The following is a 25,619-nucleotide window of genomic DNA, read 5'->3' on the forward strand; positions in this document are numbered from 1 at the left end:
GTATAATATAAAAGTAATGCCATGACACCACAGGCTGCAACCTCTGTATAATAATAATGCCATGACACCACAGGCTGCTCCCCCTGTATCATAATTTGTGTCATGGCATTACTATTATTATATTATACAGGTGGAGCAGCCTGTGGTGCCGTGGCATTACTTTTATATTATACAGGGGTAGCAGCCTGTGGTGTCATGGCATTATTATTATACAGGGGGAGCGACCTGTGGTGTCATTATGCCATGATACCATAGGCTGCTCCCCCTGTATAATAATAATAATGCCATGACACCACAGGCTGCTCCCCCTGTATAATATAAAAGTAATGCCACGACACCACAGGCTGCTCCCCCTGTATAATATAATAAAAGTAATGCCATGACACATAAATTATTATACAGGGGGAGCAGCCTGTGGTGTCATGGCATTATTATTATTATATAGGGGGAATCAGCCTGTGGTGTCATGGCATTACTTTTATATTATACAGGGGGGGCAGCCTGTGGTGTCATGGCATTATTATTATACAGGGGGAGCAGCCTGTGGTGTCATGGCATTATGCCCTGACACCACAGGCTGCTCCCCCTGTATAATAATAATAATGCTATGACACCACAGGCTGCTCTTCCTGTATAATATAAAAGTAATGCCATTACCGCAGGACACCTCAGTGAGTTTGATTGTCACTTACTGAATTTATCCTGCTGCAGCCACAGATCAGTCCCCCGATACGTCCAGACTCAGTCCAGCGTGCCGTGCGTGCCTGCCTGCTTCCTTTCTCTGCACTGTCTGCAGAGACGCGTGGGTGGGAGGCGTCATTGTCATGACGTCCACACCCAGCGTCTGCAAGTGCTGGGTGGTCAGAGGGAATAGGCTGCCGGCCCGGGCCCTCCTCCACGTAGCTGTGGAGGCCGGCAGCCATGTTTCTGTAGCCGCAGCCTGCAGACATGTTTTTAAAGACTACAGAAACATGGCCGCCGGCAGTGCAACGTAGGTAAGGCGGCCGCGGCCGCGGCCCGCAGCACTCGTGCCAGAGCGGCCTGGGGGGCACATGGCACCCTGCCCCCCGGCCCAGCCTGCCCCTGCATGTGTTGCTTTGTGTGCATATATTGGCTGATTGTGCATATGTGGCTGTGTATTTACAGAGGTGTGTGTATGTGCATATGTAGTTGTGTGTATACATGTGTGTGTGGTTGTGTGTATACATATGTGTATGTTGCTGTGTGTATTCATGTGGGTGTGTACACATATGTGTGTATGTTGCTGTGTGTATACATGTGTGTGTTGTTGTGTGTGCATACATATATGTATGTTGCTGTGTGTATTCATGTGGGTGTATGTGCATATGCAGTTGTGTGTATACATGTGTGTGTGGCTGTGTGTATATGTGTGTGTGTGTGGTTGTGTGTATACATATGTGTGTATGTTGCTGTGTGTGGCTGTGTGTATACATGTGTGTGTTGTTGTGTGTATACATATGTGTATGTTGCTGTGTGCATACATGTGGATGTATGTGCATATGTATCTGTGTGTATACATGCGATGTATGTGGCAGTGTATATATGTGTGTGGCTGTGTGTGTGTGTGGGTGTGTATATATGTGTGTATGTGCCTATGGGGGTGTGTCTGCATATTGGGATGGCTAACCAATAGTTTTAAGTATGCAGGGTTTTTTGTGTGTGTGTGTGTGTGTGTGGGGGGGGGGGGGGGGCAACATCACATTTTCGCCTCCGGGCCTCTGTTGTAAACTTACGCCACTGTGCTAGTGTACTGGGCCGTGGGCACTCAAGCTATTATATTAAGGGCACAGGCTGATAATAGCTTGGAAGGTGGCGGCTGTACTTGCGAAGTAGGCTGTGCGTACTGTAAGAGGGAGACATACATTTATACAGGTTACTGTCTGCTATAATGGTAGCGATTGTTATACTGAGGACAGGTAGGAGAGCAATCTTGCAAATACAGTAAAAGTTTTTGTGTCTTGTTCTAACAAATCATGAATATATTGTTCTAGAGTGCAGATGTGGTATGATGGAGGCAATCTGCACTGGAGTCCTGACTAGTGTCCTACATTTTAAGACCTATTTTATCTTAATGGCTTCTTGATGGGTGGTAAAAGTTGAGCATGAATGACGGGGTATCATCATAGGACCCCCGTAACCTAACACTGTGATCTACCAGAACAGGAAGAACCATGTACATTTAATAGTGTTCAACATATGTTTCTAACAAGAAACTATTTATCCCGTCTGTCACAATTTTATTGCTACAAGATAAAGGCATCAAATTAACATGTTAATGCTTTACATGATGTGAATATTAAATCGGATTAGTCAAGAGTGTGGTGAGTAAAATGGAAAAAACAAATGAATATGCAACCCAACAGCCGCCCAAAATCTTGTCGGGTTTTTTTTCTTTCAGCCTGTAACATTGTCCAATTCATTTATGTGTATTTATATGTTCTTATCAGAAGAACCGAAGACTCCTCACAGTTACCAAGCTGCTGCAAAAGGGGAAATAAAGTGGATTTTGCTGAGCAATCTGGAAAAGCTTGAGAAGGATTCCTTTAAGAAATTCGTAGGAAGACTTCGTGACCCTGGTGTGGTACCAGGTTATAATAACGCAATCCCGTTAAGTGAGTTAGAAGGCAAAGATCGACCAGACGTGCTTGATTGTATTATCAAACATTGCACCATTCAAGAGGCACCTGATATAATTGTGCGCGTGTTAGAAGATATTGATCGTCAGACCAGTGTGGAGCTTAAAAGGGAACTTGGTGAGAATAATCTTATATTCATATATATGGATCTATGCAACTCTGTATAGAAAATGAGCAAACAGTATGTCCTTAATTTCAACAAAATATACAAGAAATATTGGTACTTGTTTCCTAGCACGGCCACAAATCACGGCCATCGGGGGTAATTTTAGTGGCCTGCGACGCGACCGACGCGATGCCCCCGATTTTTCCATTGAAATGCATTGAAAACAGTTAAAAATCGGGCCGGTCGCGTCGTGTGCGCCTAAAAATGCTTAAATGGTCCACCCGCGATGGCCGCGATTTCCCCATAGGGAACAATGTTAAATGCCTCAATTTACCCGCGATGACCCCGATTTCCCATAGGAAACAATGTTAAATGGGTCAATTTACCCAAATCAGCATAGGGAAGAATGGTAAATGGGCCAGAAACCCCAAAAAAAAACCCTGAGCAGTGAAATGTCCCCCCAAAAGTAGTTTACGCCACCCCGCGATCAACGTGAACCCGAAGCGTGGCGAGCGCAGCGAGCCCGCGAGGGGCGTCGGTACGCGTCCTCCGACCTTTTCATACCCCCACTATCCACGTCGGCGTGGAGTTGAGAATAGAATAGTGTGGCGAGCGCAGCGAGCCACCGAGCCCGAAGCGTGGCGAGCGCACGCGGATACCTTCACAGGTAAACGCGTCCCTTCGCGGGCTTCACAGGTGTCCGCGTCGCCATGGACACCTGGGAAGCCCGCGAGGGGACGCGTATAACTGTGAAGGTATCCGCGTCCCCTCGCGGGGCTCGCTGCGCTCGCCACGCTTCGGGCGCGGTGGCTCGCTGCGCTCGCCACACTATTCTATTCTCAACTCCACGCCGACGTGGATAGTGGGGGTATGAAAAGGTCGGAGGACGCGTACCACCGCCCCTCGCGGGCTCGCTGCGCTCGCGGGCTCGGTGGCGTATAGTACTTTTGGGGGGACAATTTAATGTTCAGGGGTGTTTTTGGGCCATTTACCATTGTTCCCTAAGATAATTTGGGTAAATTGATCCATTTCACATTGTTTCCTATGGGAAATCGGGGTCATCGCGGGTAAATTGAGGCATTTAACATTGTTCTCTATGGGGAAATCGTGGGCATCGCGTCTGGCCCATCGCACCCGATTTTTTTGCGCATGCGATGCCCGCGATGGCCCCGATTTTACCCCCGATGACCGCGATTATGATCGTTGTGGCCGTGCTAGGAAACAAGTACCGAAATATTTGTCTTTACCCATAAAATCTCCTGTGCTATTAAAGTGTTTGGGGGTGTAGCAACTAACCTTATTGGGCTTTACAAGTTGTGCATGAATGAAGGGGAAGCACAGGACCCCTGCAACCGAACAGTGTGACCCGCCAGCATAGAAAGAACCATGTACAGTATATGCACTGGTGGTCATTAGCGATGACACTTCAGTTACTACCACGCTGTGATCTCTGGACACCAACTGATATGCCAAAACTATTTAGCAACCACTGCTTGCAATAAGGGAAACTGGTCATTGGGATCTACCTACAGTTCACGGTTTCCAGAGCCCCTAGCTGGTGCACAGGTGTAGCCCTTATTAACTAACATTCCCAGACACCCTAGCTGGTGCACAGGTGTAGCCCTTATTAACTAACATTCCCAGACCACCTAGCTGGTGCATAGGTGCAGTCATTACTAACTCACATTTCCCAGACCCCCTAGCTGGTGCACAGGTGTAGCCCTTATTAACTAACATTCCCAGACCACCTAGCTGGTGCACAGGTGCAGTCATTACTAACTCATTTAACCAGACCACCTATCTGGTGCACAGATACAGTCATGACTCATTACTAACCATCACATTTTATATTATGGAGAAAAGGGGGGTTGTGGCAAATTTGCACTAGTGGGGATTTACAATCTTAGTAATATATTTGTTCAGTAGGGGTTGAAATTGATCGTTCGGAGATACCCTCCCTGTTGGTCACTATTAACTTCAGGGTCAGTTTCCCTGTTGTGTGTGCTTATGTGACGACCAGTGGTGCACCCCCCAAGTTATAAATTGTTAATGGACACGAAAACAAGAAAAGGGTGGGGTGCACGCTTGACTCCTAGAACTTATTTGCCTACTTGCAGTTAAAACATTTTATATAAATTAATTTTATATATGTATTCCCACACAATGAAGAAAAGGAGAAAATGTATTACATATTATTACGCCTGCCTTTCGAAATATTTAAGTGTTTTATTTTGGCCGGTCAGATTATATATATATATATATATATATATATATATATATATATATATATATATAAATCCGAGAGATCCACACACACAGTGGTGTAGAAGCAGAGCACTCGCCACAATCACAAATCAGCCTTGTGATAAAAGCAAAATAGTTTTTAATCCAAACGGGTCAACACCGTTATCAGCAAATGAGAAGTATATAAGCCCCGACGTTTCGGTCCCAACATGGACCTTTATCAAGGAGCCTAAAATATACAGACAATACATCAGATATTTACATTGACTGCATATCATGCTGAACAAAAGGACATGCAGAAATTCATGAAAGCAAAACATAGTTACGTTTTTCAAAAAGAAGTCATATAGTCAACGAAGCAGGAACAGCCTGGATACAGACAGGGTCAGCCAGCTGATCTGACTGCCCTCTGGTCCGGCTATTTATACCTTAAGTTAGGGGGGTGTGAGCTGCGCAGCGCCACAGACCGGGGTCTGTGTAGCGCTATGAGACTTCCGGTACAACCGGAAGTGCGTCGGCCGGAAGAGGCCTGTGGAACGCAGATCTGGAACGCACATGCTTCCGGGTTTCTCCGGAGCTGTGCGCAATACATAGGATGTATACTGGTTTAAAGCACGGATAATTACAAATAATACAAACGGCAATAATGACTCTTAAGTAGCGGGGTAAATTAGATAATCAAACCGTGCGTGTGTTGTAATTAACAAGGTATTAGCCGGATCGTTGTAACTATAGAGACCAGGGTGAAGGGATGGGTAGGGAGGCTGTGATTAGGAGTTGGGGACTGCTCAGTGCATCCAATTAAAACCCGGGGGAGTGGAGCTGCGCTCTCCTGGGCTGGGGTGTGATGAACCCGCAGTGACAACTAAAGTTACTAAGTGTCCACTGTTGTGTGATTGGGCTGTGTCAAAAAGGGGAAGGGAGATCCCGTGGTGAGATTAGGGGGTGTGGTAACCCGATGCCAGATGTGCATAGGTTGGGGTATTTAGTGTCTAAGGGGTGGAGTGTTACGGGAGTGTTGTGAATGGTTTAGGGAGGTGGGATAAAAAGAAAAAAGAAGGTGGTTGAGGGGAGAGACAGAGACAGACATAACAGGGGGTAGGGGTTAGTGGGGGGAGGACCAGATGGGGAGGAAAGTAAAAACCAGAAATAACCAGTAGGGTTTTTTTATATTAAAGCTGCGTGTGAGAGTGTCCTTGATTTTGCGAGGGCAAATGATCTAAGAAGTAACATAGTAGGCAATCTACTTGAGGGAAACATGCAAAGATCTAAGCATCGAGAAAACAATGTATAAAGAAAGTAAACAAATAAATATACACACAGAAAAAAACACATATTGAGGAAATACAGACATGTTAGAGGAATACAGTAAAATGACCGTACAGTATATAGGTTATCTCAGGAAAATAGAGAGGGGGTTATTTTCATTAAGTCCTTTCGGGGCAAGGGTGTCCAATCTATAGATCCATCGGCTCTCGAGTTTCTTCAAAGCTAGCCCACGGTCACCACCTCGAGGGGGTGGGGGTATCCAGTCTATGATGCGGCAGCGAAGGCTCGAGTTCTGGTGTCCTGCCGCTAGGAAGTGGCGAGGAACGGGTAGTTCAGCTTTTTTTGTTTCCAGGGCCGCCCTAATTGAGTTGCGGTGATTAGCCATCCTTTCTCGAAACTTTCTTGATGTCATCCCGACATAGGCGAGGCCACATGGGCAGTGAAGGAGGTAGACAACATGGTCCATTTGACAGTGCAGGCGGAACCTGATCTTGATCTGTCTGCCTGTGTGTGGATGTGGAAACGTCGGGCCGGGGATGAGGCTATTACAGGTGGTACAACCTGCACAGCGGAAACAGCCGGGTCGTTTTGAATAGAGCCAAGTAGTATTGGAATCTGCCTGTGGGCTTGTCGTTGGTCGCATGAGGAGTTCCTTTAGGTTAGGGCCTTTTTTGTATGCTACCATAGGGGGACCAAAACTCTGCATTTTCAGGTTTTGGTCAGATGCCAGGATAGGCCAGTGTTTCCTTATGCTCGTCTGGACCTTGGAGGAAGCATGGTCAAATTTATTGACGAAAACCATTCGCTCTGGTTTTGGGGTCTGTGTGTCCACTCGGGGGTTGTTCATTTTATTTCTCGCCTTAGCCAAGCAACGCTTTAGAGTTGTTTCTGAGTATCCCCGCTGTTTGAAACGGTCAGTCATCTCAACCAGTTGAATTTCCATAGTGGTATTGGACGTGTTGTTACGCATCACTCGCATGAACTGGGAGATTGGAAGATGTTCTTTAAGCGTTGGTGGGTGTTGGCTGGATGTGAGAAGGAGGGTGTTTCTGTCCGTAGCCTTACGGTACAGGCTGGTCTGAAGTTCTCCATCGCTGATCTGGACCGTGATGTCCAGAAAGTTTATTGAGTCCTTTTCAATGAGGTGTGTGAACTTGATTGGATGGTCTTTAGCATTTAGGTGGTTGACCATGTCAGAGAATTCATCGGGCGAGCCTGCCCAGATCAGAAAGACATCATCTATATATCTTCTGTAGAATTTGATCTTCTCATGGTATTTAGGTAATATGTATCTGTGCTCATAGTCAAGCATGTAGGTGCACGCGTAGGAAGGCGCCAGGTTCGACCCCATCGCGGTCCCAGACACCTGAATATAGTACTTCTTCTGGTACATGAAGTGGTTATGGTAGAGGATGGTTTCGGCCAGTTCCACCAAGAAGTCAGTTGGAGGTGTTAATATCGGGCGTGTGTCCAGTCTGGACCTTAGAGCACGGAGGCCGTCCGGATGGGGGATCACAGTATACAAGGAGTTAACATCCATTGTGGCGAGGAGTACTTGTTGAGAGGAGATGTTGACCGTTTTTAATTGGTCAATGAAGTCAGATGTGTCTCTGATGTAAGTGTCACTCGAGGTGACAAGTGGCTGGAGGTAATTATCCACAAAGATAGCCAGCGGTTGTAATAGAGACCCTCGGGCCGAGATGATGGGCCTCCCGGGAGGGTGAGAGTGCGATTTGTGGACTTTAGGCAAAGTGTATATAATGGGACACACAGGGTAATCTACCGTCAGGTAGTCAAGTGTGTCCTTGGAGATATAGTTGGATGTCAGCCCTTTTAGTAGGATTTTGTCAATGACCCGTTTAAATTCGGGTATGGGGTTGTGTGATACCGGTTTATAGGTATTACTGTCCTCTAACTGTCGGATCACTTCTGAGTGGTAGTCTGACCAGTTTTGGACTACCACACCTCCCCCTTTGTCTGCCGGTCTTATTACTAGGTTGGGGTCCCCTTTTAATTCTTTAAGTGCCTCTCGTTCCGTCCTGGTGAGGTTGTCATATCTGGGTTTTGACGGTGCCTGTTGGGCATCCCTTTCTACCAGTCTCGTGAAGGTCTTTATGCTGGCGTTGGTGGATAAGGGGTCGAACGTCGAGGGTTTATGGAATTTTGATCTGGGGATTTCGGATTTGCTGTCGGCAAATTGTTCTTGCAAACGTAATTTGCGTCCAAATTTGTAAATGTCTACAGTGGTATCAAAACCGTCATGGGGGTGGTGGGTACAAAGGAAAGTCCTTTGGACAAGAGGGAGGTCATTGCTGGTGTTAATTCGCGATCAGACAGGTTGAAGACTAGTTCTGAACCTGCTTGCGTATCCGTTTGCCTGAGACGACCGCAGCGAGGGTGTGGGCGCCGCCCCTTCCTCTTGGGGGTTTTCCCGGTTTGGTGGAACTGCTGGGGCCCGCGTCTAAAAAATCAGACTGGGATTCTGATTGTTCGTTTTCTGAAGCTGAGGTGGAGGACCCAGTGTTAAATTGATACGGGTTTCTTTGACGTCTCTGGCGAAAGGGGCGTTGAGGGCGGGCAGAGCAGGTTGAGTATACAGGTTGAGTATTGAGTATCCCGTATCCAAAATGCTGGGGACCAGGAGAATTTTGGATAACGGATTATTCCGTATTTCGGAATATTTTAATATGTCAATGATGTATTTTGAAGTATCTTGCATGTATGCTGTATAAACACATAAAATACACATAAATATATTTTACTAGAACATAAAATACACACAAATATATTTTATTTGTTAAAAAAACAAGGTTTCAAAACATGAAACAAAATTTGTGTACTATCTCAGATATTTAATTTGAATGCCAAGCAATCATTTTCTTGCACATATATAGTGCCAGTTACATATCATGTCACCAGTAGTGCTGTTACAAATGTTCCCAGTGAGTTTTTAGCAAAAAAAATATTTTTTTTTTCACTTTCTGGAATGTATGGTTTTCGGAATAATTCGGATAACGGATACTCGGATACGGGATACTCAACCTGTGTGTATATATATATATATATATATATATATATATATATATATATATATTTATTATATTATATTATATTCCTATTTTGGATGCAGAGCGAGGAGGTCATTGCAGAAAAACGTCCTGCACAGATATTCTTCCCAGCAAGGACTTGTCCAAATAATCACAGAAGCTCACCTTCCAAACATATCTAGAATTATTTCTTATAATTGGATTATACCATAAATCACACCGTGATGTTTTTTATTGAATGAAGCAGAAGTTCCTACTAGGACCAGCTGCACATGTTTAATTCAGCTATTGGTTTTTACCCCTGATAAAGTCTTAGAGACGAAACGCTTTGGGTTTTTCATCTATAATAAAAGGACTATACCCTGAAATGGACTGGGCCTAATCTTTGCAAACACTACCGAATTTAAGGAAACAAATTTCTGAAATGCCGTATTGATTTTATTATGTCATATTGGGAGGTACAGATTTTGTATAAGGTAGCGCACCCCAATCCCCCCCACCCTTTTCTCTCAATACTATAACTATTCCTCACTAACAGGAGGAATTTTGGTGGTGCTGCACACACTATTGAGCGCAATTCAGAGTCGAACCCTCTTCTTGTATATATGTATGTGTGTGTGTGTGTATATATATATATATATATATACACACACACATTCCCACATCCAATTATTGTACAAGGTTGTGCAGAATAGTGTGAAAAGTGTGATCATATTTCCTTATACCCGATTAACCATCTGAGCTTTTTATATTCACTCATTAGATGGTGGTAAGGATTTAATCATGGGTCATGCAGGGTGAGAGATATCACGCAGTATTATTACATTCAGTTGGAACTTGTATGATACATCAGACTTCTGCTGCTCACTCGTCTTGCTGTAATGTATTGGCCGAGGAGTGAGAGAGTCTCATGCTATATATGATCCCAGAAAGATAGTGAGGAAGGGTGGTCTTTTAGACAAGCACACGTGGCACCCCCTTGTTTCCACCTGGCATTGCAAGGTAGGTGATCCCTGTAAATTTGTCAAGACCCTCCTTTGACAAGAAAGAGATATATTCTCTATTTTAGGTCATAGAGGATGGGTTTGACAGTACATTAGTTAGGGCTTCTATGGTGCACAGGGCTTCTGCTGCTCACTCGTCTTGCTGTACCGTATAGGACGAGGAGTGAGAGAGTCCCGTGCCCATACACGGCCCTAGAGAGATAGATAGAGAAGGTGGTGCTTAAAGCGGGTCTCCGGGGCACCCCCCTGTTACCACAGCATTGCAGGGTGAGTGGTCTCGGTGGATCCGCAGAAAGATCCCACCTTGAAAAGGTACAGAATGCTTTTTTATTACAGTTTTCTAATTACCAATATAGGGATCAGCCAATTATTTATCGAAGTCTCCTATACAGACAAGTTTTTTTCAAACCACTATTAAATTGCTGAGTCACACAGTTCACAATTTTTTTAACACACTATTACAATATTAAATCGCAATTTGCAATTAAATGGACCAATATTACAGTAAATCACGTTATGTGAGGTAGCATATTGTTGTATATATGCTTGAAGAATAGTATCAAATTCACACACTTTGCTGAGGATATACAATCCAAAATTGTTACTGTATAGTGCAGAGGTTCCCAATCTTTTTTGATTCACGGCACCCTAGAGTATCAGAATTTGGTACTTGTTTCCTAGCACGGCCACAATCGCGGCCATCGGGGGTCAATTTTAGTGGCCTGCGACGCGACCGACGCGATGCCCACGATTTTTCCATTGAAATGCATTGAAAACAGTGAAAAATCGGGTCGGTCGCGTCGTGTGCGGCTAAAAATGCTTAAATGGTCCACCCGCGATGGCCGCGATTTCCCCATAGGGAACAATGTTAAATGCCTCAATTTACCCGCGATGACCCCGATTTCCCATAGGAAACAATGTTAAATGGGTCAATTTACCCAAATCATCATAGGGAAGAATGGTAAATGGGCCAGAAACCCCCCAAAAAAACCCTGACCAGTGAAATGTCCCCCCAAAAGTAGTTTACGCCACCCCGCGATCAACGTGAACCCGAAGCGTGGCGAGCGCAGCGAGCCGCGAGGGGCGGCGGTACGTGTCCTCCGACCTTTTCATACCCCCACTATCCACGTCGGCGTGGAGTTGAGAATAGAATAGTGTGGCGAGCGCAGCGAGCCACCAAGCCGAAGCGTGGCGAGCGCACGCGGATACCTTCACAGGTGTCCGCGTCCCTTCGCGGGCTTCACAGGTGTCCGCGTCGCCATGGACACCTGGGAAGCCCGCGAGGGGACACGTATAACTGTGAAGGTATCCGCGTCCCCTCGCCACGCTTCGGGCTCGGTGGCTCGCTGCGCTCGCCACACTATTCTATTCTCAACTCCACGCCGACGTGGATAGTGGGGGTATGAAATCGTCGGAGGACGCGTACCGCCGCCCCTCGCGGGCTCGCTGCGCTCGCCACGCTTCGGGTTCACGTTGATCGCGGGGTGGCGTATAGTACTTTTGGGGGGACATTTTAATGTTCAGGGGTGTTTTTGGGCCATTTACCATTGTTCCCTATGATAATTTGGGTAAATTGATCCATTTCACATTGTTTCCTATGGGAAATCGGGGTCATCGCGGGTAAATTGAGGCATTTAACATTGTTCTCTATGGGGAAATCGCGGGCATCGCGTCTGGCCCATCGCACCCGATTTTTTACCGCATGCGATGCCCGCGATGGCCCCGATTTTACCCCCGATGACCGCGATTATGATCGTTGTGGCCGTGCTAGGAAACAAGTACCCAGAATTTTTTTCACGGCACCCCTAGGCCCCCAAATAAATTATTAGATTGAGTTTATATGTGATTCTTATGGTCAGGTATGTGGTAAAGGGCAGGATTTGCTTCTGTTTGTACACATTTTATGATTGACAGCCACCAGCACCGGTTTTGCTCATAAATAATTAACCATTAATAATATGAATTGGTCCTGGACCACCAACCCAGGGCACCCCTGCATGTGTCCCGAGGCACCCCAGGGAGCCACGGCACACAGTTTGGGAACCACTGGTATAGTGCTTTAGGATTTGACACAAAACTGTAACAATGTTCTGCTAAGTTGCAGATATAGAACTATGTACCTATTCTTGTAGTAATATTATACCAAGAATTTTTCCTGCATATACCAGAGTCTTGACACAATAAGCCGCACTTTGCGCTCCTAGTATTGCAAAATTGTCACGTGTTTGCACACACGTGACCGGCAGATTGGCCGATTACTCGCTACTGAGCAGGGATTCTGACGCTCCAACAATACGCTGCGAGAACAGCATGCCAGGGAGACATCAAGCTCCAGCCTGGTCTAGGACAGTAAAGTTACCACGGATGGACATAGTGGTCTATCCGCAGGCATATAGTTATAATTTGCTTGTAAAAGTCTGATTAATGTAACAAATTGTGAAAAAAAGTTACTTATTTGCAGATTTTTTTGGGGGCGCAATACTACCGCTTGCTATACACCAATCCTGATATATGCTAAGTGATCCTGTCATTTACTGCAGGAACGGAGACACAATCTTATCTTTGCAATATAGCAGAGAAGTGGTGTTTATTTGTCTGTTCAGCTTTTTCTTGTTAAAACTGTTAAGTACTATATGGCATTTTAATGTCTGCACGTCAGGAGCATAGTGCGTGATTTTGAACAGTAATACTAGGAGCGCAAAGTGCGGCTTATTGTGTCAAGACTCTGGTATATGCAGGAATAATTCTTGGTATTACTATACTACAAGAATAGATACATAGTTCTATATATGCAGCTTAGCAGAACATTGTTACAGTTTTGTGTCAAATCCTAAAGCACTATACAGTAACAATTTTGGATTGTATTTCCTCAGCAAAGTGTGTGAATTTGATACTATTCTTCTGCAATCAGACAAACAAGTATATATACAACAATATGCTACCTCACATAACGTGGTTAATTATTAGGTAAAATGCCCCCCCCCCCCCCCCCCCCCATTGTTAACGCAACACCACTTAATATTGGTCCATTGAATTGCAAATTGCGATTTAATATCGTAATATTGTTTTAAAAAAATTGTGAATTGTGTGACTCAGCAATTTAATAGTGGTTTGAAAAACTGAGACTCATCAACCATTAGTTGTCTACACAGGAAATTTGGATAGTGATTCCAGGGCTGTGGAGTCGGAGTCGAAGAGTCGGAGGAAATTTCGCGTACCTGGAGTCGGGGTCGGAGTCAGCAAACAATGCACCGACTCCGAAAATTATAATTAATGACTTCTCTACTGTAAGAATAAAGACCAATGCATTCAGTTCCTCACGTAACCGCAAAACGAACACGTTAAGTGACCGTGAAAAAGCATGCTTTTCATGTGCTTCACTATATGGCACGCAACGCACAACTCTGAGCACCAATACTTATAAATGTATTCCCCCTTGTAGTTTACAACTTATTTCCAAAGTTCAATAAGGTTTTCAATACCTCGTTGGTAGAAATCACCTGGTGTAGACTCGAAAAATTCATTCAACCCAGCTCTCCCACCATGCGCACAACATCTTTTTACGAGGATGAAGATCGCAGGGTCATTTGTTTACCTTGGCTAAGCCATTCCTTACGCTGGTTCAGATTGATGTACAGGCACCATTTTTCGTAGCCAGTAACGATTCGTTAAAGAAATCGTTCCTTGTGTCCATGAATTGAACGGTGACGAGCAAGCAAACCAGCGGAGATTGTGGCTCGTTGATTTTTGTTGTCGTCACAAAGCTTGCGGAACTCATGCTCCACACTTCTGAACCTTTCCTATTGAGTGAAGATTCTTCTCTATAGCTAGAAGAGCTTAGAAGGACTTGATGGAACAGCTTCTTGGAATCAACTGTTAGTGTTTATATTTATTTTAAAACCTGTGTGCCTGCTTGTCTGTATGAGGGTAGACATGTGTACATGTTTCTGGAAGAAACTGTCTATCTAGGTTTTTAAGTGTGGTGCAATGAATGTATCAAATACATTCGCATATTAATACAGAGGAGTCGGAGTCGAGGAGTCGGGGTCAGAGGTACGAGAAGTTGGAGTCGGGACATTTATCTACCGACTCCACAGCCCTGGATTCAACAGTGGTCTGTATAGGAGATTTAGATAAATAATTGGCTGATCCCTATATTGGTAAATAGAAAACTGTAATAAAACAGCATTCTGTAACTTTTCAAGGTGGGATCTTTCTGCGGCTGCACCGGGACCACTCACCCTGCAATGCTGTGGTAACGGGGGTGCCCCGGTTACCCGCTTTAAGCACCACCTTCTCTATCTATCTCTCTAGGGCCGTGTATGGGCACGGGACTCTCTCACTCCTCGTCCTATACGGTACAGCAGAAGCCCTGTGCACCATATAAGCCCTAACTAATGTACTGTCAACCCTAACCTCTATGACCTAAAATAGAGAATATATCTCTTTCTTGTCAAAGGAGGGTCTTGGCAAATATACAGGGATCATCTACCTTGCAATGCCAGGTGGTAACAAGGGGGTGTCACGTGTGCTTGTCTAAAAGACCACCCTTCCTCACTATCTTTCTGGGATCATATATGGCACGAGACTCTCTCACTCCTTGTCCAATACATTACAGCAAGACGAGTGAGCAGCAGAAGTCTGATGTATCATACAAGTTCCAACTGAATGTAATAATACTGCGTGATATCTGAAATATGATCACACTTTTCACATTATTCTGCACAACATGTGTAATATATATATATATATATATATATATATATATATATATATATATATAAAAGACAAAAATCCCCAAAACTTACGCTGTTAAAATACAATATTAGGTGGTCGCTGTTGACACTCTATCCCCTACTAGTAGGGATAGAACAAACTAACTACACCAACAATAGTGTCTTCAGCGCCCCAACTCTGTAATGTCCAACATAAAAATATTTCAATAAAAATATTGACAAGAAACAATCGCAGTGGTTCTTTTATAAGAAGCTTTTCTTTTTATTTTCAGTACATCTGACCAACACCCAACGCGTTTCGTCTCGTTAGAGACTTCATCAGGGGTACATGATCTAAAATATAACAAACATTTTATAAGACACAACTTTTTTAGGACATTACATTTATATAAAACATGATACTCATTATAAAAATTGATAAGAGTACATATGTAGTACATGAAAGGTATATACATAGTACATAAAAGTATATATAATGATAGGAGAAGGAGAGACTAGGATAAAGGAGGATGAAGAGATAAAGGAGGATGAAGAGGACCAATTATTTTACACATACAATTTATGGAGGAATATTAAAGGTACATACCTTAGAATAAACAAAGTTTATTTGACCCTTCTGGGTCAGGAGATAAAGATAGCGCAAAAGAACCGTAGTTAGGGTCCAAATGTGACACCTCAGAAGACAGTAGGTGTTATAGAAACCTAATAATATGGTAAAAATTAGGTATTTATTTTTATTTTTAAACCATATAATAATTTTTTTAGAGATTTATTATCCTTTCAATTCCCTTTATGGTACATACCTTCTTATAGTTTTAAGATGTTTAATTAATCAGATGTCTTTGACAATATATTTAAAGCTTGAATGAAGAACCTAATAAGGAAGATATATATGTATATATGTGTACCATCATTTAATGTTCTTAAGACATAAAAGGATTTTCTTAATGATAGTAGTGGATACATAAGTACACAATAGCATACCTAATTAGGGCAAATTCAAATCTTGTCCCAATGTGTCCAAGAAAGCAAGATCTTTTCTTTCTATTAGACCTACAATTATACAGAATTTTAGTATAATAACCAAAGCCATCATTTTCAAATTAGAGGAAAAATTCCATCCTAAATGGAGGTTCAATTACTATTACCAATAAAAATGGTCTTACCCTGTGTCAGAGGAATGGTGTGCACTCATTGGGATCCAGACTGCAAGTGATTTTTGAGATGGATCTGGCCTCTCTATATATAGGGCCTGTCTGTGATGTCACTTCCTTTTTAAGAAAATATTTTATTTTTTATTTTTCTATATATATATATAATCGTGATAATATAATCCACCTTATACCACTATGAATTAATGACTTACTAGGTCTTTTTTAACCCTATTATAGTTTAAACATATTTCAGATAAATTTTTTATTTTTTAATTTTTTAAAAAACATTAAATCTTACTTAATTACCTTTAGTTTCAAACAGTGATTGTATATTTAACTAGTGCGTAGGATAAGGATTATCCTTCTAAGATATTGCAATGTTCAGAGCTACAAAAGTCAGTTTTTAATCTTAATTAGGTCGTTTGCGTTCCACCTATAACGGGGTGGAACGCACCGCCATATTGTTTTCTTATCTCCGCGTCAAAATGCGGAAGCAGACCACACCATAAGCTGCGCTCCACCTAAAACGAGGTGGAACGCACCGCCATACTGTTCTCCGATCTCCGCATTAAACGCGGAAGTGGTCCAAACTCTAAGCTTCGCTCCCACTATTCTACAGCTGGAGCGTACCATTGCAATATCTTTAAGTGTGTGTATCTTAATATCTTCATAAGTGCTATAATTTCCCAAGGGGCGCTCTATTAAAACTTACATATATGTGTGTTTTAATTATAATGTATAGTGCTTATTACGAGACTTTGCGTTCCAATTAACGGAGACTGGAACGCCATATTGGTTTTAAATTTGTATATGTGCGGTTCAAATTTTATGACACGCACAGCCATATTGGTTTTCTTCCAATGTGTAAATGTCACCCTTTGTGAAGTGTCTATTTTATTCTTTATCAGAAAGATTTTATTTTATTCTTTACCAGAAAGAAGAGGTTTGTTTCCATGCAACAAGTGTATATGTTGTAAACATGTAGAAAAACATGGCCCTGTAATTCCTGATAATTTAAGAAAGAACTGTAGGTTTGAAGGAGTTTTAACCTGCAATACTACATATGTAGTGTATCTAATAAAATGTGGCTGTGACAAGTGGTATGTCGGTAAGACAAAAAGAAGCTTAAAAATCCGCATCCAAGAACATCTAAGAAATATAAAAAGAAAGGTCCAAATCCATAGCCTGCCCAGACATTTTGAATCTTGTCACAATTCTGAGATATGCTCCTTAATATTTACAGTACTTGAACATGTAAAAGAAGATCCCCGAGGGGGAGACAGGGATCGTAATTTGATCATGCGTGAATCATACTGGATTTACACCCTAGATACCCTGGCCCCTAGGGGATTAAACGAGAGTATTGAGATCACAGCCTTCTTATAAGATAATTCTCTTAGGTTCACCTGTTAAGTGGAAGTATAATATAATTAAATATTGACATTGGTCATTTACCAATCTTATATATTACACCTTACATGATATAGGAATAAAATGTATTTTTGTATTTTTATTGTATTTTTGGTACTTGTTTCCTAGCACGGCCACAAATCTTGGCCATCGGGGGTAATTTGAGTGGCCTGCGACGCAACCGACGCAATGCCCCCGATTTTTCCATTGAAAACAGTGAAAAATCGGGTCGGCCGCGTCGTGTGCGCCTAAAAATGCTTAAATGGACCACCCGCGATGGCCGCGATTTCCCCATAGGGAACAATGTTAAATGCCTCAATTTACCCGCGATGACCCCGATTTCCCATAGGAAACAATGTTAAATGGGTCAATTTACCCAAATCAGCATAGGGAAGAATGGTAAATGGGCCAGAAAGCCCAAAAAAACCCACAGAGCAGTGAAATGTCCCCCCAAAAGTAGTTGACGCCACCCCGCGATCAACGTGAACCCGAAGCGTGGCGAGCGCAGCGGTACGCATCCTCCGACCTTTTCATACCCTACTATCCACGTCGGCATGGAGTTGAGAATAGAATAGTGTGGCGAGCGCAGCGAGCCACCGAGCCCGAAGCGTGGCGAGGGGACGCGGATACCTTCACAGGTAAACGCGTCCCTTCGCGGGCTTCACAGGTGTCCGCATCGCCATGGACACCTGGGAAGCCCGCGAGGGGACGCGTATAACTGTGAAGGTATCCGCGTCCCCTCGCGGGGCTCGCTGCGCTCGCCACGCTTCAGGCTCGGTGGCTCGCTGCGCTCGCCACACTATTCTATTCTCAACTCCACGCCGACGTGGATAGTAGGGTATGAAAAGGTCGGAGGACGCGTACCGCCGCCCCTCGCGGGCTGGCTGCGCTCGCCACGCTTCGGGTTCACGTTGATCGCGGGGTGGCGTATAGTACTTTTGGGGGGACATTTTTATGTTCAGGGGTGTTTTTGGACCATTTACCATTGTTCCCTATGATAATTTGGGTAAATTGATCCATTTCACATTGTTTCCTATGGGAAATCGGGGTCATCGCGGGTAAATTGAGGCATTTAACATTGTTCTCTATGGGGAAATCGCGGGCATCGCGTCTGGCCCATCGCACCCGATTTTTTAGTGGCCGCGATGGCCCCGATTTTACCCCCGATGACCGCGATTATGATCGTTGTGGCCGTGCTAGGAAACAAGTACCGTATTTTTTATTATTTTTGTATTTCTATGTATATATGTATTTTTATTTCTATATGTCTGCTTTGCCATTGTGTAAAATGAATGTAACTTTAGAATTCAAATGGTTACGTGTGGTCATATGTAAAATCAAAGCCCCCTTTTTCAAATGGAAGCACTTATGATAAAGAATAAAATAGACACTTCACAAAGGGTGACATTTACACATTGGGAGAAAACCAATATGGCTGTGCGTTTCATAAAATTTGAACCGCACATATACAAATTTAAAACCAATATGGCAGTGCGTTCCAGTCTCCGTTAATTGGAACGCAAAGTCTCGTAATAAGCACTATACATTATAATTAAAACACACATATATGTAAGTTTTAATAGAGCGCCCCTTGGGAAATTATAGCACTTATGAAGATATTAAGATACACGCACTTAAAGATATTGCAATGGTACGCTCCAGCTGTAGAATAGTGGGAGCGAAGCTTAGAGTTTGGACCACTACCGCGTTTAATGCGGACATCGGAGAACAGTATGGCGGTGCGTTCCACCTCGTTTTAGGTGGAGCGCAGCTTATGGTGTGGTCTGCTTCCGCATTTTGACGCGGAGATAAGAAAACAATATGGCGGTGCGTTCCACCCCGTTATAGGTGGAACGCAAACGACTAATTAAGATTAAAAACTGACTTTTGTAGCTCTGAACATTGCAATATCTTAGAAGGATAATCCTTATCCTACGCACTAGTTAAATATACAATCACTGTTTGAAACTAAAGGTAATTAAGTAAGATTTAATGTTTTTTAAAAAATAAAAAATTTATCTGAAATATGTTTAAACTATAATAGGGTTAAAAAAGACCTAATAAGTCATTAATTCATAGTGGTATAAGGTGGATTATATTATCACGAATATATATATATATATATATATATATATATATATATATATATATATATATATATATATATATAAAAATAAAAAATAAAATATTTTCTTAAAAAGGAAGTGACATCACAGACAGGCCCTATATATAGAGAGGCCAGATCCATCTCAAAAATCACTTGCAGTCTGGATCCCAATGAGTGCACACCATTCCTCTGACACAGGGTAAGACCATTTTTATTGGTAAAAGTAATTGAACCTCCATTTAGGATGGAATTTTTCCTCTAATTTGAAAATGATGGCTTTGGTTATTATACTAAAATTCTGTATAATTGTAGGTCTAATAGAAAGAAAAGATCTTGCTTTCTTGGACACATTGGGACAAGATTTGAATTTGCCCTAATTAGGTATGCTATTGTGTACTTATGTATCCACTACTATCATTAAGAAAATCATTTTATGTCTTAAGAACATTAAATGATGGTACATATATATACATATATATCTTCCTTATTAGGTTCTTCATTCAAGCTTTAAATATATTGTCAAAGACATCTGATTAATTAAACATCTTAAAACTATAAGAAGGTATGTACCATAAAGGGAATTGAAAGGATAATAAATCTCTAAAAAAATTATTATATGGTTTAAAAATAAAAATAAAACTAAATACCTAATTTTTACCATATTATTAGGTTTCTATAACACCTACTGTCTTCTGAGGTGTCACATTTGGACCCTAACTACGGTTCTTTTGCGCTATCTTTATCTCCTGACCCAGAAGGGTCAAATAAACTTTGTTTATTCTAAGGTATGTACCTTTAATATTCCTCCATAAATTGTATGTGTAAAATAATTGGTCCTCTTCATCCTCCTTTATCCTAGTCTCTCCTTCTCCTATCATTATATATACTTTTATGTGCTATGTATATACCTTTCATGTACTACATATGTACTCTTATCAATTTTTATAATGAGTATCATGTTTTATATAAATGTAATGTCCTAAAAAAGTTATGTGTCTTATAAAATGTATGTTATATTTTAGATCATGTACCCCTGATGAAGTCTAACGAGACGAAACGCGTTGGATGTTGGTCAGATGTACTGAAAATAAAAAGAAAAGCTTCTTATAAAAGAACCACTGCAATTGTTTCTTGTCAATATTTTTATTGAAATATTTTTATGTTGGACATTACAGAGTTGGGGCGCTGAAGACACTATTGTTGGTATATATATATATATATATATATATATATATATGTGTGTAATATATATATATATATAATATATATATATATGTGTATGTATGTATGTATGTATGTTCTCTCCACATGCTGAGTAAGACTGAGGCTTACAGATTCAGAATTGACTGTGCAGTTGGATAATAGGTTTTCTGTCGGAGAGGTGTTTTATTGTGCTTCTTGATTCGATTCCATTATACCTACCACTAAGTGGAGTATCACAAGGTCACCGGAGTATCCACAGTGACCACATCTCCCTTAATAACTCCCAAAAGAGCTACCCTATTTAATTTCGTGTGTATCGAACCAAGGTACATAATATCCATAGATCCTGGTGTATTACCCCTGAAGAAGTCCCTAGTGGACGAAACGCGTAGGGTTCTGCGTGATCTCTCAACACCTATGATCAAAACTATATTGGATGACAATGACACACCATGAAATTGTATAATGAATTCCAAATGAGAAGCTTTTTATGAAAGTCTTTTTAATTGTATTACTGTTTGTAATAAATGTTTTATATTTTCCCAAATGTGGATTGGTGAGACTACCTTTGAGCGCACCTCTACACCTTTTCCTTTTTTATATATGTATGTATGTATGTATGTATGTATGTATGTATGTATGTATGTTCATTCTGACCGGCCAAAATAAAACACTTAAATATTTTGCGAACGAAAGGCAGGCAAATTAATATTTAATACATTCTCTTCTTTTCTTCATTGTGTGGGAATACATATATAAAATGAATTTAAAAAAAAAGTTTTAACTGCAAGTAGGCAAATAAAGTTCATGGGGTCAAGCGTGCACCCCACCCGAGTTTCTTTTTTCTTGTTTTTGTGTCCATTAACCATCACATTTCCCAGACCACCTAGCTGTGGCACAGGTGCAGTCATTACTAACTGTCACATTTCCCAGAACGCCTAGACACAGGTGCAGTCACATTTTTAAACGTACTGCATTTATTCTTAACTGACACATTTTACAGATGCACAGGGGGATTGGAATCTTATGATGCTTTCACATTGCCTAAACGTTTGAGACCCGGTAGTTTGAAACGGTATTTAAAACAGTATATTAACCCCTTTCGCACTGCACATAAATTTCGGGTCTAAAGCAGGTTTGCAGTGTGAAAGCAGGACAGACAGTAGCTATAACACAGCGTAGTGCATATGTAATGAGACACTCAGTACATATGCACATATGTAATGAGAGCAGTGCATATGAATGAGTGGCTCATTACATATGCACTGAGCTCATTACATATGCGCATATGTAGTGAGCGGCTCATTACATATGGAGTGCGCTCTCATAACTACTGCCTGAGTCATATATACCGGTTCAGAGCCGTTCACACTGTATAAAAAATGGCTCTGAATCGTGTAGGACTCTGCTTTTTACCCGTTTGCAAATACCGGTTATTTCTAACCGTAAACGCAGACTGGAGCTTTCACACTGCAGCTCTAACCGTTTTAAAAGACTAAAAAATCGGCAATATACCGGTTAAGAGCTGCAGTGTGAAAGGGGTAATAGACTGTCTTTTAGATTTCAAACACTCGTGGGTCATAATGGGTCATAATACCGACAAGGACAAAATCCCAACAAGGACAAAATCCCGACATTTAAAATCCCGACAAGGTCAAAATACAGACATATAGAATGTACAGGTGAAACAGTCAACATGACTTTCTGTCGACAGGTTGCAAGGTCGACATGGGTTTTTTCACTGTTTTTTGAGCTGACAGGTGCCGACAGGCGGTATTTCATGCCCTACTATCCACTAGGGTGTGGTGGGAGAATAAAATAGTGTGCCGAGCGCAGCGAGACACCATGCCCGAAGCATCGCGAGCAATGCAAGGGGCTGTGGTTCACCTCCAACTGTGTCCATGTCGACTGTGTCGAGATTCGGGTAAAAAAAACAGTGAAAAAACCCCATGTCGGCCTCGCGACCTGTCAATGGAAAGTACATTCTATATGTCGGGATTTTGTCCTTGTCGGGATTATGACCCATGCGGGATTTTGACCGTCAGGATTTCATAGCGAATCCCCGTAGACATGTAAGGCCTAAGTGCGAATCAGTGGTGCAGCAGGAGGGAAGGATGGCATTTCAGGGTCTTCTCAATGCAAGGAAGTTCAAAAATATATACAGTATAAATATTTATCCCTGCACATATTAATTTGTTGTCAGTATTCCTCCATTTTCTTATGTTGCAGCATTATTTGGGATTGTTAACAAAGATTAGCACTCTACATTGTAACATCAGAATAGGGATGAGTATTTTGCCACCACTATTGCTGTCCGCCAGCCCTGCTGCCACCTGCTCAGCAACACCGCCGCTGCAGATCACATAGCGAGCGATGGCATGTGGTTAAAAACCGCATGCGATTGCACATACAATTTGATAGATATTATGTGCAGCACATAATCTCTATCGAAGTGTCGGGTAACACATGCGATTTGTCGCACTGATTTATCACAGTTGTATGCCATTTCTCACATGTTTTTCTCTACAGCTCGTGTAATTACTCCTCAAGCTTCAGCCATGCGAGATCCTTCCACTCCATCAACAAGTGATCAGAAACCCAGTACAAGAGGGGCTGTAAGCATTATTAAAGCTGAGAATAATGATCAGCTGCCTGTCACAGAGGTTAAACCTTGTCAGCGGAAACCAGTACTACCAATGGGGAAACCACGAAGGGACATAGTACTTCCCCCACTGACAGAAAAGGAAATTAAGGTTCTGGTAGATAATCACAAGGGCCAGGCACACACCTATGCAATACTTCTGTTTCAGCACTTTGTACCACATAAAGTATATAAACCATGGGTCAAAAAGACCAGCTTTGATGGGTCCAAGTCCAAAATGGCCCTGCCAGAAAATCTACGAAAAGCCATACTAAACGAAGTCCGTGACAAATTCTCTTTAACGAAGAAAGACAAAAAACAAATTAAAAGCGCACTTAATAATCTCCTTGCAACGTTACGCACCAATCCCTGGATAAGGCCTATATAAGTTTCTGCTTTGTTCCTTTGTGGCAGCCAGAGCTTGGGATCTCCTGTAGGGTAAACCGCAATATAGAGTAGCGCTAGTACATGATATGTTAAACCAATACTTGTAACTAAAGGGCCAATTCAGACCTGTTCATTCGGGTCTAAATTCCGCCCTGTGTCCGATTGTGGGCGTTTGTGCACGTGCCATCTGATCATTGAATACATTCACGGCGAATCACATTGAAAAACCCATTAAAAAACCACAGAGAATTGCAAAGACTATCAGACGGTGAATTATCCGTCATTCACTGTTCGCCTTCGGCGAATATTGCACGTTGAATAGGGTGATTCAGCTTTTCAGTAAAAAGATTCACCTTAGAGCATGAAAATAGCGCACATTCGCCGTAGAACATGACGAATCAGCCTCATTGAATACTGCCCATTGGGTAATTACCATGGGAACGCCCAGTAAACACTGGGAGTTCCCATAGGCAAATCCCCCAGTCCGCCCCTCGCACACAGCAGCTGCACATAAAAACCTATGCGCAGTTGCAAAAAATGGCTCCCCCATGCGAACACGTGGAGGACTGATTAAATTAGAAAAAAAAAAACATTGTTTCAGAGACTGTAGCTGGTAATCACAACATCAAGGTAGCAGTAGAACAATTGCCAACAGCTGCAGCATCAGTAGGAAGATTTCTCACATTTGCTTTGGTGCAGTCAAAACTTATTTGGTTACTTGATAATTTTTTATAAAAATGTGATTTAATCACCAAAAAAAAATAAAATCATCTATTGTCTTTATTTATAAATCCTGTTGTTTTTTTTTGGGGGGGGGGGGGGTTACACCCTGATCTTAAGAGTGAGGCCACCTCTATCAAAGCCATCTCTGGCATGCAATCAGCATTATGGCAGTCACGGTGCTGGCATTCGTAATATACAGTAGATACTGGTATCCCCACTGTCGCCAGGAGACTGGCGCCACAATGCTTAAAACATGACTTCCAGGATGCCAAATGTAAACATGCTAGGGTGTGTTAGGTTTAGAAGCGGGGGGGGGGGGGTTATGGTTAGGATAATGTATATATATATATATATATATATATATATATATATATATATATATGTGCACGAGAAAAAGATATAGAGAGCCCTATTAAAGAAACCTCCACCTTAGTGTGGCCCTTATTCTGATTGACGCGGACTTTACCGCATACTTTCGGATCGCGTGTTTACGGCGTCTGCGCATGCGTGGAGAACGCAACGCGCATGTGCCACGCCTTGACTCGGTACCAGTTCGGCCAGATCCCGTCCAGAACTGTTCACCGCTATCATTCGGGAAATAGGGGCGTATTATGGGCGTCATGCGGAATGACACATGGGCGTAGTTTCAAAGTGGGCAAAACGGGGCGGAAACATGGGCGGACACGGGGGAGTACACTTATGTTGGGGGGCGTACATTCGGAAACCACTCCGAATGCACGCGATCAAAAAGGGCAGAAATGTGCGGTGTCCACAAGTGTACTATTGCTTTGCGGACACCACTCGTTCATGCGCTAGGCGAACGTACGCCTAATGACTACAACCATTAACACCTGAACCCAATAGAATCTACTCCTTTACTCATTACTCACTAATAGGACGCTTGTCAGTGCTTTAATACAAACCATTGCAC

At 42.4% G+C, this 25,619-nt stretch overlaps 1 protein-coding gene across 2 annotated transcripts in view; it reads left to right on the forward strand.

The window, feature by feature from the left end:
• LOC146021367 (uncharacterized) overlaps nt 1–24,720 on the forward strand; it is a 41,445-nt gene extending 16,725 nt beyond the window's left edge. For both annotated transcript variants that reach the window (XM_083155153.1, XM_083155154.1), the window contains exons 3-4: nt 2,469–2,774; nt 23,467–24,720. In XM_083155153.1, the coding sequence (XP_083011279.1) occupies nt 2,469–2,774; nt 23,467–23,966 (806 nt within the window). In that variant the 3' untranslated portion in view covers nt 23,967–24,720. The remainder of the gene's footprint in view (nt 1–2,468; nt 2,775–23,466) is intronic.
• Nucleotides 24,721–25,619: the final 899 nt, after the last annotated feature.

This window comes from Crinia signifera, chromosome 7 (assembly GCF_055691185.1).
Source record: "Crinia signifera chromosome 7, ASM5569118v1, whole genome shotgun sequence".
Taxonomy (NCBI): Eukaryota; Metazoa; Chordata; class Amphibia; order Anura; family Myobatrachidae; genus Crinia; species Crinia signifera.